Raw genomic sequence first — 12,025 nt, 5'->3', positions numbered from 1 at the left:
TTATTTTTATTCAGATTTTTTAATCTGTGAAATTCCAGCTACTAAAATATAATTTACAGTCATAATTGATGCTGTTCTTTTCAAAGTTAATATACTTTTAAAGGATTCTATTAAATCAAAATTCCTCTCCTTAGTGTTGCACATCAGTAAAAATCATCAAGGGAGGGCTGAGGGGCATCAGGGTTTCAGATCAGCGTTCCCACCTCCATGACGGAACACTGATCTGGGTTTTCTGACTGGGTTTTCTCTGGGCAGCCCACACATTGGCATACCCACATGAATCCCATGTGGGACCTCTGCAGCTAGCCCACACTGGGCCTATGTGGGTTTTCTGTAAGCAACCCACACTTTTTTCTTATAGGATTCACTTGAGGCAGAAGAATAGGCACCCTCTCACACAAAATTCAAATTACTGGAGAAAATACATGTGAATAACAGGAGTTTCAGTCTAATTAAAACACAACCTAGATCTGGCCCACCCCCAGCATTTTTTTTTCTTTCACAGCGATTTCACCGTTAAGCTAAAAATAGGCTTTTCAGCAATGCAGAAGACTTCCCTAACAGCACTAGAAGAATTATGGATACCAGAAAAGGTGATAGTTTTTTTACTTTCTTTCATTCGAGAACAAGAGTAATTAATTCTTGTAATTTAATTATTTAGCATTAATATACACTGTTAACTGTTACTTATCTAAGGAATATATTTCCGTTCACAAAGCAAAAATAAACAAAACATGTGGCCATATTGTGTCTGAAATGTCACTTACTCGATATTAATTTATATGGTGGCTGACAGGGGCCAACATGCTGCAAATACAAAAACCAAATGCAAATACAGAAAACACGTAAAAGCAAAAAAATGCAATAACCCATAAGCCAAAAAATGCAATAAGCCAAAAACGCAACAGAAATGGCTTACAACAAAAAGGAAATGTTTTAGAGGGATGCGTGATGGAAACACCTGGCAAACCATTCAATAAAGAAGCAGGACTGGTCCTTTTAACACTGTTAAAAAATTACCCATGTTGATGTAATGGTAAAAATTAAATTATTTAACAAATACTTGACATGATAGATACTACGCTTCTACAATGATGTAAACTATTATCTTAATATTAATTTTACAATTTACAAACAAAATAGGGCCATGGTAGTTCGGCCATGGGTCTTATCACTTTTTAACTGACAATAGAAAGCTTAAGGCTACAATGACATACCTCAGTAAGCTCATCAGCCATGGGCATGTGCGTCACTTTGAGGCCAAGGTAGAGGCCATATGTGATTCCCCAGTGCCTACCAACCGCCGTACATTCTGCCATTTGCTTGAAATGGCAGGACGTTACAGAGGGTTTTATCAGAACTTTGCTACTGTTGTTTCACCTCTGACTGAAGGTCCTGTTCTAGTGGTCGGAAGTCTGCCAGGAGGCATTTGAGCATGTAAAGGGCTTACTTGTTAAAGCCCCTATACTGATCGCCCTTTAGGCTTGCTGTGGAGGGGTGTCTCAATACTTTTGGCAATATAGTATATATATATATGTATATATATATATATATATATATATATATATATATATATATATATATATATATATACATATATATATATATATATATATACACTATATTACCAAAAGTATTCGGTCACCTGCCTTGACTCACAAATGAACTTAAGTGCCATCCCATTCCTAATCCATAGGGTTCAATATGATGTCGGTCCACCTTTTGCAGCTATTACAGCTTCAACTCTTCTGGGAAGGCTGTCCACAAGGTTGAGGAGTGTGTTTATAGGAATTTTTGACCATTCTTCCAAAAGCGCATTGGTGAGGTCACACACTGATGTTGGTCGAGAAGGCCTGGCTCTCAGTCTCCGCTCTAATTCATCCCAAAGGTGTTCTATCGGGTTCAGGTCAGGACTCTGTGCAGGCCAGTCAAGTTCATCCACACCAGACTCTGTCATCCATGTCTTTATGGACCTTGCTTTGTGCACTGGTGCACAGTCATCTTGGAAGAGGAAGGGGCCCGCTCCAAACTGTTCCCACAAGGTTGGGAGCATGGAATTGTCCAAAATGTTTTGGTATCCTGAAGCATTCAAAGTTCCTTTCACTGGAACTAAGGGGCCAAGCCCGACTCCTGAAAAACAACCCCACACCATAATTCCTCCTCCACCAAACTTTACACTTGGCACAATGCAGTCCGAAATGTACCATTCTCCTGGCAACCTCCAAACCCAGACTTGTCCATCAGATTGCCAGATGGAAAAGCTTGATTCATCACTCCAGAGAACGCGTCTCCACTGCTCTAGAGTCCAGTGGCGGCGTGCTTTACACCACTGCATCCGACGCTTTGCATTGCACTTGGTGATGTGTGGCTTGGATGCAGCTGCTCGGCCATGGAAACCCATTCCATGAAGCTCTCTGCGTACTGTACTTGGGCTAATCTGAAGGTCACATGAAGTTTGGAGCTCTGTAGCAATTGACTGTGAAGAAAGTCGACGACCTCTTTGCACTATGCGCTTCAGCATCCGTTTACGTGGCCTACCACTTCCTGGCTGAGTTGCTGTTGTTTCCAAACTCTTCCATTTTGTTATGATAAAGCTGACAGTTGACTGTGGAATATTTAGGAGTGAGGAAATTTCACGACTGGATTTGTTGCACAGGTGGCATCCTATGACAGTTCCACGCTGGAATTCACTGAGCTCCTGAGAGCGGCCCATTCTTTCACAAATGTTTGTAAAAACAGTCTGCATGCCTAAGTGCTTGATTTTATACACCTGTGGCCAGGCCAAGTGATTAGGACACCTGATTCTGATCATTTGGATGGGTGACCGAATACTTTTGGTAATATAGTGTATATATACTATATTGCCAAAAGTATTGAGACACCCCTCCAAATCATTGAATTCAGGTGTTCCAATCAGTTCCATGGCCACAGGTGTATAAAATCAAGCACCTAGGCATGCAGACTGCTTCTACAAACATTTGTGAAAGAATGGGTCACTCTCAGGAGCTCAGAGAATTCAAGCGTGGTACCATGATAGGTTGCCACCTGTGCAATAAGTCCATTCGTGAAATTTCCTCACTACTAAATATTCCACGGTCAACTGTTAGTGGTATTATAACAAAGTGGAAGCAATTGGGAACAACAGCAACTCAGCTACGAAGTGGTAGCCCACGTAAAATCACAGAGCGGGGTCAGCGCATGCTGAGGCACACAATGCACAGAAGTCACCAACTTTCTGCAGAGTCAATAGCTACAGACCTCCAAACTTTGTGTGGCCTTCAGATTAGCTCAAGAACAGTGCGTAGAGAGCTTAATAGAATGGGTTTCCATGGCCGAGCAGCTGCATCCAAGCCTTACATCACCAACTGCAATGCAAAGCGTCAGATGCAGTGGTGTAAAGCATGTCGCCACTGGACTCTAGAGCAGTGGAGACGTGTTCTCTGGAATGACGAATCATGCTTCTCTGTCTGGCAATCCGATGGATGAGTCTGGATTTGGCGGTTGCCAGGAGAACGGTACTTGCCTGACTGCATTGTGCCAAGTGTAAAGTTTGGTGGAGGGGGGATTATGGTGTGGGGTTGTTTTTCATGGGTTGGGCTTGGCCCCTTAGTTCCAGTGAAAGGAACTCTTAATGCTTCAGCATACCAAGACATTTTGGACAATTTCATGCTCCTAACTTTGTGGGAACAGTTTGGGGATAGCCCCTTCCTGTTCCAAGATGACTGCGCACCAGTGCACAAAGCAAGGTCCATAAAGACATGGATGAGCGAGTTTGGTGTGGAGGAACTTGACTGGCCTGCACAGAGTCCTGACCTGAACCCGATAGAACACCTTTGGGATGAATTAGAGCGGAGACTGAGAGCCAGGCCTTCTCGTCCAACATCAGTGCCTGACCTCACAAATGCGCTTCTAGAAGAATGGTCAAAAATTCCCATAAACACACTCCTAAACCTTGTTGAAAGCCTTCCCAGAAGAGTTGAAGCTGTTATAGCTGCAAAGGGTGGGCCAACTCCATATTAAACCCTACGGATATATATATATACACACACACACACACACACACACACACACACACACTACCGGTCAAAAGTTTTAGAACACCCCCATTTATCCAGTTTTTATTGAAATTTAAGCAGTTCAAGTCAAGTGAATAACCTGAAATGGTACAAAGGTAAGCAGTAAACTGCCAGTCTTTTCTCCACAGTTGAAAAAAAACCTTTAGGTTACCAAAAACTGAAAAATAATGTAGATTTCAGAGTTATACAAAAAGGCCTTTTTCAGGGAAGAAGTAATGTGTTAACAACTTAGAGCTGTTCTGCAGCAATGGAAGAAAATTAAACCTTGAAAGTTGATGCTAACAATTCCTACAGGTGTCCCAACATTTGTTGATTATTTACAAACCCTCTGTCTGTATAAAAGCAGTGTTGAAACATACTGTGTTACTGCACCCTCTTAAGCAATATTTGGACAGTATTGTACTGCAGGAAGTAGTATATTGCTCTCATAATGGCGATAAAAAGGCAATTAACAAAGGAAGACAGACAGACCATTATAACCCTTAAAAGTATAGGTCTTTCCTTTAGAGAAACTGAAAAAAAAAAGGCAAGGTGTCAGTGAGTACAGTTTCCTACACTATCAAAAGGCAATTGGAAACTGGAGGAAACTCTGAAAGGAAGAGATCTGGCAGACCCAATGCCACAACAGAATCAGAAGACATGTTTCTGAGAGTCAACAGCTTGCATGATAGGCGGCTCACAGGATGACATCTTCAAGCACAGCTTAACACTGGTCGAAGTAAGCAAGTCTCAGTTTCAACTGTGGAGAGAAAACTTCGAGCTGCAGGTTTGACAGGTCGAGTGGCAGTAAGAAAGCCATTGCTAAGATGGCAAAATAAGAAAAAGAGGCTTGCCTGGGCCATGGAGCACCACCAGTGGACTACTGAAGACTGGAAGAAGGTCTTATGGACCGATGAATCAAAATTTGAAATCTTTGGTTCATCACGCAGGTTTTTTGTACTCCATCGAGTAGGCGAAAGGATGGCTCTTTTGCTGGATCCAGAGTCGGCGACTTGCACAGAGTGACTGGCACCCTGAACCAAAACACAGCATTTTGCAGCACCAAGCAATACCCTCTGGTATACACCTAGTTGGTCAGGGGTTCATCCTAGAGCAAGATATACCCAAAACATACCTCCAGGCTGTGTCAGAACTACCTTAGAAGAAAAGAACAAGACAGAATATCTTTTTTATGTCCAATTGTTTATTTGTTCTATGCTTTAATTTCAGAGTACATTGAGACATTAAACTGCATAAATTTCAGTTTTCACTTTGGCATTGGGAGTCTTAAGTATCAATGAATCAACACCTTTTGACACACCAGTATCTGTTACCTGCTCATCATCATAGAGTGTGCATCTAAAATTTGGAACAAAAGCAAATAAACTTTGGGTTATGGAAAAAACTTCCAGATCCATCACATCCAAAAAAGAACAGTGTAACATTAATGCTGAAATTATAATTTAAAAACAGCTTAGATACACATAAAGACAGTTAACCCGAAAACACAAGGTAAAATCAAAGACAAAACACTCTTTAGGTGGCATCCTGTGTGTGGTCTCTGTGAAGCCCCATACACTATCTAAACATTAATTTTCTCCATGTGTGAAATAATTGACTATAAGGGACAGTGTGAGTGAAACTGTGTAAATGTCCTGTATAATCTCCTTCCCCCCTTTAGTTGCTTCCATAGGTGTAGATGTTTTGGAAGGATTTGTTCATCCACAAGGGCCTTGAATCAGTTCTTTTTTTCTCAGTTTCTTTTTATTTACACTATATGTAATTAACTATATGTGGACAGGTGTCCACACCTGTGGGCCTTCTCCAAACTGTTGCCACAAAGTTGGAAGCACATAACTGTCTAGAATTCTGTAGCATTACATTATTTCTCTTCACTGGAACCAAAGGGCCTAGCCCAAACATGTTCCAGCATGACAGTGCCCCTGTAAACAAAGGAATAAATCGACTGGCCTTCACAAAGCCATGACCTCAACACCACTGACCCCCTTTGGGATAAACTGAAAAGCCAAATGCGCCCCAGGCCTCCTCGTCCAACATCAGTGCCTGACCTCACTAAAGTGCCTGCATGTATATACTGCATGTATATACACCAATCAGCCAATCATATAAAACCACCTTCCTAATATTGTGTCTGACCCATCAAGGCATGGACTCCCCAAGACCTCTGAAGGTGTGATGTGGTATCTGGCAAATACGAGACTCCATTCACCATTCTGATTGGTTTCCCAAGTCGCTACTCAAAAGCTGACCAGACCACTGGCAAATCCACATCGCCCCTTCAGAAAATGATTCAACGAGGGAATCCCCGTCCAAAGAGACAACATAAACCCAAGTGTGGCATGATGGGCTAACGCCTATCTGCCCGAGTTGTTGTGGGGATAGTTGTTACACTCGTGACGTCATTAATTGGCGCCGTGCCGAGCGTTTATATAAGCGACACACACCGGCAGCTCAGGTATGCGATATCGCCCTGTTTCCTGGCCTGTGGTTGGAAGCTGCTGTGACTTCTCTGGCACCTTTTCCTGTCTGCTTTTCCAAGTTGGCTTCATTGTTTGAAAAGTGGGTGATAACATTACTGCCGGTTTAGTGCTCTTCACCTTATCGCGTCTGGATTCGATTGATATGCATCTGCCTTTCTTTAGATATGTATTTTATTTGATTAGCGCAACGGTGTAACAGCTGTTGTAGTTGGGCGATTGGCAATTTGCTCTATTTTCAGCTTAGCGCTATCAGTTATGCATACGGATGGTGACTGTTGAAGGTAGGCCAAATAATTGAGTATCCTGTCATATCCAGAGTCCTGCGGCCATTTAATGGTATGTTAGTGTTTTTTTTTTTAGTAATTTCCCTCTTTTTATAACATTGAATATCATTGTTATTTTAAACCGTATCCACCGTCAGCCTGGATTGCAGGGTGAAGTACCGTTTCTTTGCAGTGGAATTACCCCTGCTTTGTTCCTACTGGTCTGCATAGCGCACATTGTGTGTTTGTTCCTGTGTGTCAGCCCTCGTAGTGGATACTTTTCTTTTTTTTTGGTGTTTTTTGTGTTTGTTTGTTAATTGGTTTGTTTGTTTGTTTTTTCTTTTTGTATTTAATACACCAGCTGATCATTCAGTTTAATACTTTAATATTGTTTTCTTCTTTGTGTATTGGAACATTGTGATTGTTTTTCTCATTTGTTTGACCCAATCAGCCATCATTCAGTTCGACAGGTCAATTTTGTTTCTTTCTTTGTATGGTCAACTTGGAACATTGTTATTTTGTCTTTATTTGTTGTTGTAATGACAAAAGGAGGAGGACAGCCACACTCTATTCCTATGGAAGCCTGCAGCTCCTAGATGAAAACACACACACGCACCACACACACGCACAAAATTAGCACACAAAATAGTAGCCCTGTTGCAGATAACAAATAAAACAAGCCACAAGGCTTCAATGTTCCGCCAGGCCTCAATATACTTAACTATACACAAATTAAATTAACACAAACAATTCCAAACAAACAACAAATAAAGACAAAATAATAATGTTCCAAAAGACACCACCACCACCTTTTGTTAATTGGTTTGTTTGTTTGTTTTTTCTTTTTGTATTTAATACACCAGCTGATCATTCAGTTTAATACTTTAATATTGTTTTCTTCTTTGTGTATTGGAACATTGTGATTGTTTTTCTCATTTGTTTGACCCAATCAGCCATCATTCAGTTCGAGAGGTCAATTTTGTTTCTTTCTTTGTATGGTCAACTTGGAACATTTGTTATTTTGTCTTTATTTGTTGTTGTAATGACAAAAGGAGGAGGACAGCCACACTCTATTCCTATGGAAGCCTGCAGCTCAGTATTCAGTTTAATACTTTAATATTGTTTTCTTCTTTGTGTATTGGAACATTGTGATTGTTTTTCTCATTTGTTTGACCCAATCAGCCATCATTCAGTTCGACAGGTCAATTTTGTTTCTTTCTTTGTATGGTCAACTTGGAACATTTGTTATTTTGTCTTTATTTGTTGTTGTAATGACAAAAGGTGGTGGTGGTGTCTTTTCACCGAATACTGTGCCTTGCAGTGTGCATTGGGGATTTTCTGCTGGTACATGTGTGAGTGTGGAATGTGAATATGGAGAACAATTATCTCTTTGCCCAGTCTGCCCCGTAGTTGAGGCCGCAGCTCTGTGAAGTTGTCTTTAGTGTAATGTGTGTAAATGATGTTTAGGTGCATACTTTTTTAAGTGAAGGCTATATTGTGTTACTGTATTGTGGTACAATAAAGTATTTTTGTATTTGAGAATAGATACCTGTGTCTCCATGTTTTATTCTGCCTTTGGGTACGGAACCTGCATATAGCCTTAGGGGTAAATTCTGTTGGTGAAATTCCCATAGTGGCGTAGTTGGAAATCAGTTTTTTTTTTCTAATTATTTCTTTAGTTTAGGTAATGTTTTAATTCAGATCTTGCTTTGGGCTGTACCACCCAGTCACACAAGTACAGTACCTCCAGATTCTCGCTGAATTGGTGCTTTTAATACAAAGTTTAAAGCCCTTCTAAAGGAAGGAAAGAAGGTTAAATTGATAAGTTAATGGTTCATTCAGGTCCTGGTCTGAGAAATAGCATACAGTGCTAGAAACTTGGGATTTCATTCATTCTCTGTTCAAAACCCTTCTTTGTTGACATTTGTGTGTGTGCATGCATGTGTGTGTTTTATAATAGTCTAATAAAGTCTCATCTAATTTTAAATGCATTCTCTGATGGCCATGGATGTAATATCTTATGCAGAATTAACAAATACGCTAATCTCAACTCCAGATCTATGTTAGTCTCTTTCTTCCACAGTGTGGCAACATGCCTCAGACCAGAGACCCCATTTCCCAAGGGGAAGATTTAGAGGCATGGCTGAGAGGTGTGACAGACCGCTACACAGCCAAGGCCTTCGAACTATTACTACTACTACTACTACCAATTGTAATTCTAAGAAGACTCCTGACACAAACAGAGCTACAGCCACCAGTAGCTAGACAAAATTACTGGCTCCATAAGCCACATTCTTATAGCATAGCTGAAACTAGGTGAAAAACATGTCACCCACCTGCAAGAGGAGATGATATGTGCTCAAAGATGCATAGACATGCTGGAAGAGAAATCCCAGGACCAAGCCAAAAGGTCAGATGAGATGGAGCAACTAGGCAAAGAAAGAAATTGCAAAGCACCAAGAAACTCTGGCCGCTACCCAGAATGAAAAAGAGGAAGGGAAGGCTGTCCAGAAGGACCTAGCAGACAAACTCCAATATGCTGGAGAAAGCCAAGTCAAGAACGCCAAAATCAAGGCCATGGAAAGCCACCTGGAGATGTCCAGAGATTAAATTGAAAGTCTGACCCAGCAGCTCAACCGCACCATAGAAGAGGTCGACACAGTCAAAGAGGAGCTCAAGCATGCCTACAAGCTGCAACCAGAGCCAAGAAGGGTGAGACACCTGCTATCACCACTGCCCGGCAGAGCAGGGTCCCCCATTTTCGGGCTGACACCAGACATAAGAAGTGAGGGGGCACAACTCAGAACCTCACCAGCCCTCACAGAAGAACTCGTTCCTGCCAACAGAAGAAAGGGACCCATCCACGCAGACCTCAAAGCTGTACACAGTTTGGCCCTAAAAGACCTTAACCTTGACCACCCATAGATGTATGGAACCGGTATAGTGCACAATGTGACATGGAGGCCTAAAAGTGCCCAATATGACCTTACATAGGCAGTGGTAGAGCAGAATCAAGCTGTAAATTTAAGTGAGTAAGGCTTCCTTAAACCATAACATAAGCATATATGGCAATGTTGGGTCTTGTGAAAAGCAGGATGTGGAAGTTTTTTCATGAAAATGGATATGAGAGCACTCTTCTGAAGATTTAGGCAGCTTTTGTTTGCAGAAAACTGCTCGGCTTAATTCTGGAAAGCATAAAGTCTAATAGCGTCGACAACCAGGCTCTCCAGAGTGATCTTTGATCTGCATTAATTGATACTACATTAGCCGCCCTGGAAACCAAAGCAGGCAAGCCTACTTTGGGGCACATAAAGAACCTCTACTGGAAGAGGACATGAATTTCAAAACACCTCTTTTTTGACATTTGTGTGAGTGTGCATGCATATGTGTATTAGAATAGGTTAATAAAGTTTCATCTGATTTTAAAGGCAAGTGTCTTGTGTCTCTTCAAAGAGGCTCAGGAATATAAAAAGGTATGTATTATACAAGATGGGGGTGCTTTACCATCACACATCCAGATAATTTTTCCATCACACAGCCTATGTCCGTGACACTGTCCATCGACTTTGCAAGTTCTCCTTGTTTCTATTTTCTGTATATCATTCATTTGTGACTTTGTATAATAAATTCATTCATTACTGTATCTATAAATACTCAGTAGTTCTGAAGAAAGTGCATTAAAAGTGCATGACTTGTATCATTTATAGGGTTATTAGAAATAGTTTCCTAGCTAAAGCTTTAGCATGTTAGACATGCTTGAAAGTGACTAAGCTAAGATACTTGCAAGTTTAAAAAACCTCTGACAAGTAAATAGGAAAGGCCTATGGTTAGGGCTTGCATCTCGAAAGAAACCTCTGAGCTAACAGAATAATCATTTAATAAATATGCTATATAAAAGCCTCTGATGTAGGAATGTCATTTTGTAATAAAGGCTTAGTATTGTTGTGTAGTTGATTAGATTACATTAATCCAATGGAAACGTGTACATGGTAGAGATTGAGAAGGGACTTAAACGGCCAAGTTCTCTTTACTACAATATGAAGCTGTTTTAGAGTAAACACAAATGGAACACTGAGGTATTACACATCTAACATGCATTTAATCTTTGGCTGCACCTAAGGTCAGTGGACTAAGATAATAACACTTTACATTTTAGTCCTACAGTGCCCATGACCCTGTTGCCAGTTCAGCGGTTGTGGTTCCTTGGACCACTTTTGGTAGGTACTAACCACTGCATACTGGGAACACCCAACAAGACCTGCAGTTTTGGAGATGCTCTGACCCAGTCGTCTAGCCATTACAATTTGGCTCTTGTTAAAGTTGCTCAGATCTTTACGCTGGCCCATTTTTCCTGCTTCCAACACAATAATCAGTGTTATTCACTTCACCTGTCACTTGGGGGGACCTACACAATATTAGGCTGGTGGTTTTAATGTTATGGCACCTTTGTAGAGCCTGGTTCAGGTCATTCTACAGACTCTTAGTTGGATTCAGGTCTGGGTTCTGCCTAAGCCATTCAAAAAACACTGATCTTCTTTTGGTTAAGCCATTCCTTCGTTGATATGGATGTATGCTTTTGGTCATTGTCATGCTAAAAGGGGAAATTCCTTTACATCTTCAGCTTACTAGCAGACACCTGAAGGTTTTGCACTAAAATTGACTGGTATTAGTTGCTATTCATGATTCCTTCCACCTTGATAAAAGCCCTAGTTCTAGCTGAAGAAAAGCAGCCCTAAAGCATGATGTTGCCACCACCACGCTTCACCGTGGGTATGATGTTCTTTTGGTGATGTGCTTTTTTTGCACCAAACATATTTATTTATGGAATTATTAATTTTTATTATTTATTAATTAATTTAATTATTGAATTAGTTAATTTTTAATTATTAATTACAAATATTTATTATGGAATTATTATACCTTTTGGAATTGGTCTCATCAGACCAAAACACATTTTGTCACATAGTTTGGGGTAATTTAGTTGAGCCTGGATGTTTTTTGTGAGAAAGGGCTTCTGTCTAGTCTCCCTACACAATAGTCCAGACATACAAGAGATTATTGTCACATGCAGAGAGTAATCAGTACTTGTCAGATATTCCTGCAGCTCCTTTAATGTTGCCGTAGGTCTCTTGGCAGCCTTCCTGTTAAGTTTTTGTCTTGTCCTTTTATCAATTTTGGAGGGATGTCCTATTCTTGATGAAGTCAC

General features: G+C 40.7%; 1 protein-coding gene across 1 annotated transcript in view; it reads right to left on the bottom strand.

Annotated features, from left to right (window-relative positions):
* Window positions 1–2,973: 2,973 nt before the first annotated feature.
* cenpx (centromere protein X) overlaps window positions 2,974–12,025 on the bottom strand; it is a 47,134-nt gene continuing 38,082 nt past the window's right edge. Inside the window, exon 5 of the mRNA XM_053239047.1 lies at window positions 2,974–7,411. Coding sequence (XP_053095022.1) covers window positions 7,274–7,411 — 138 coding nt within the window. The 3' untranslated portion in view covers window positions 2,974–7,273. The remainder of the gene's footprint in view (window positions 7,412–12,025) is intronic.

This window comes from Pangasianodon hypophthalmus, chromosome 13 (assembly GCF_027358585.1).
Source record: "Pangasianodon hypophthalmus isolate fPanHyp1 chromosome 13, fPanHyp1.pri, whole genome shotgun sequence".
Taxonomy (NCBI): Eukaryota; Metazoa; Chordata; class Actinopteri; order Siluriformes; family Pangasiidae; genus Pangasianodon; species Pangasianodon hypophthalmus.
This window is presented reverse-complemented; position numbering and strand designations above follow the sequence as displayed.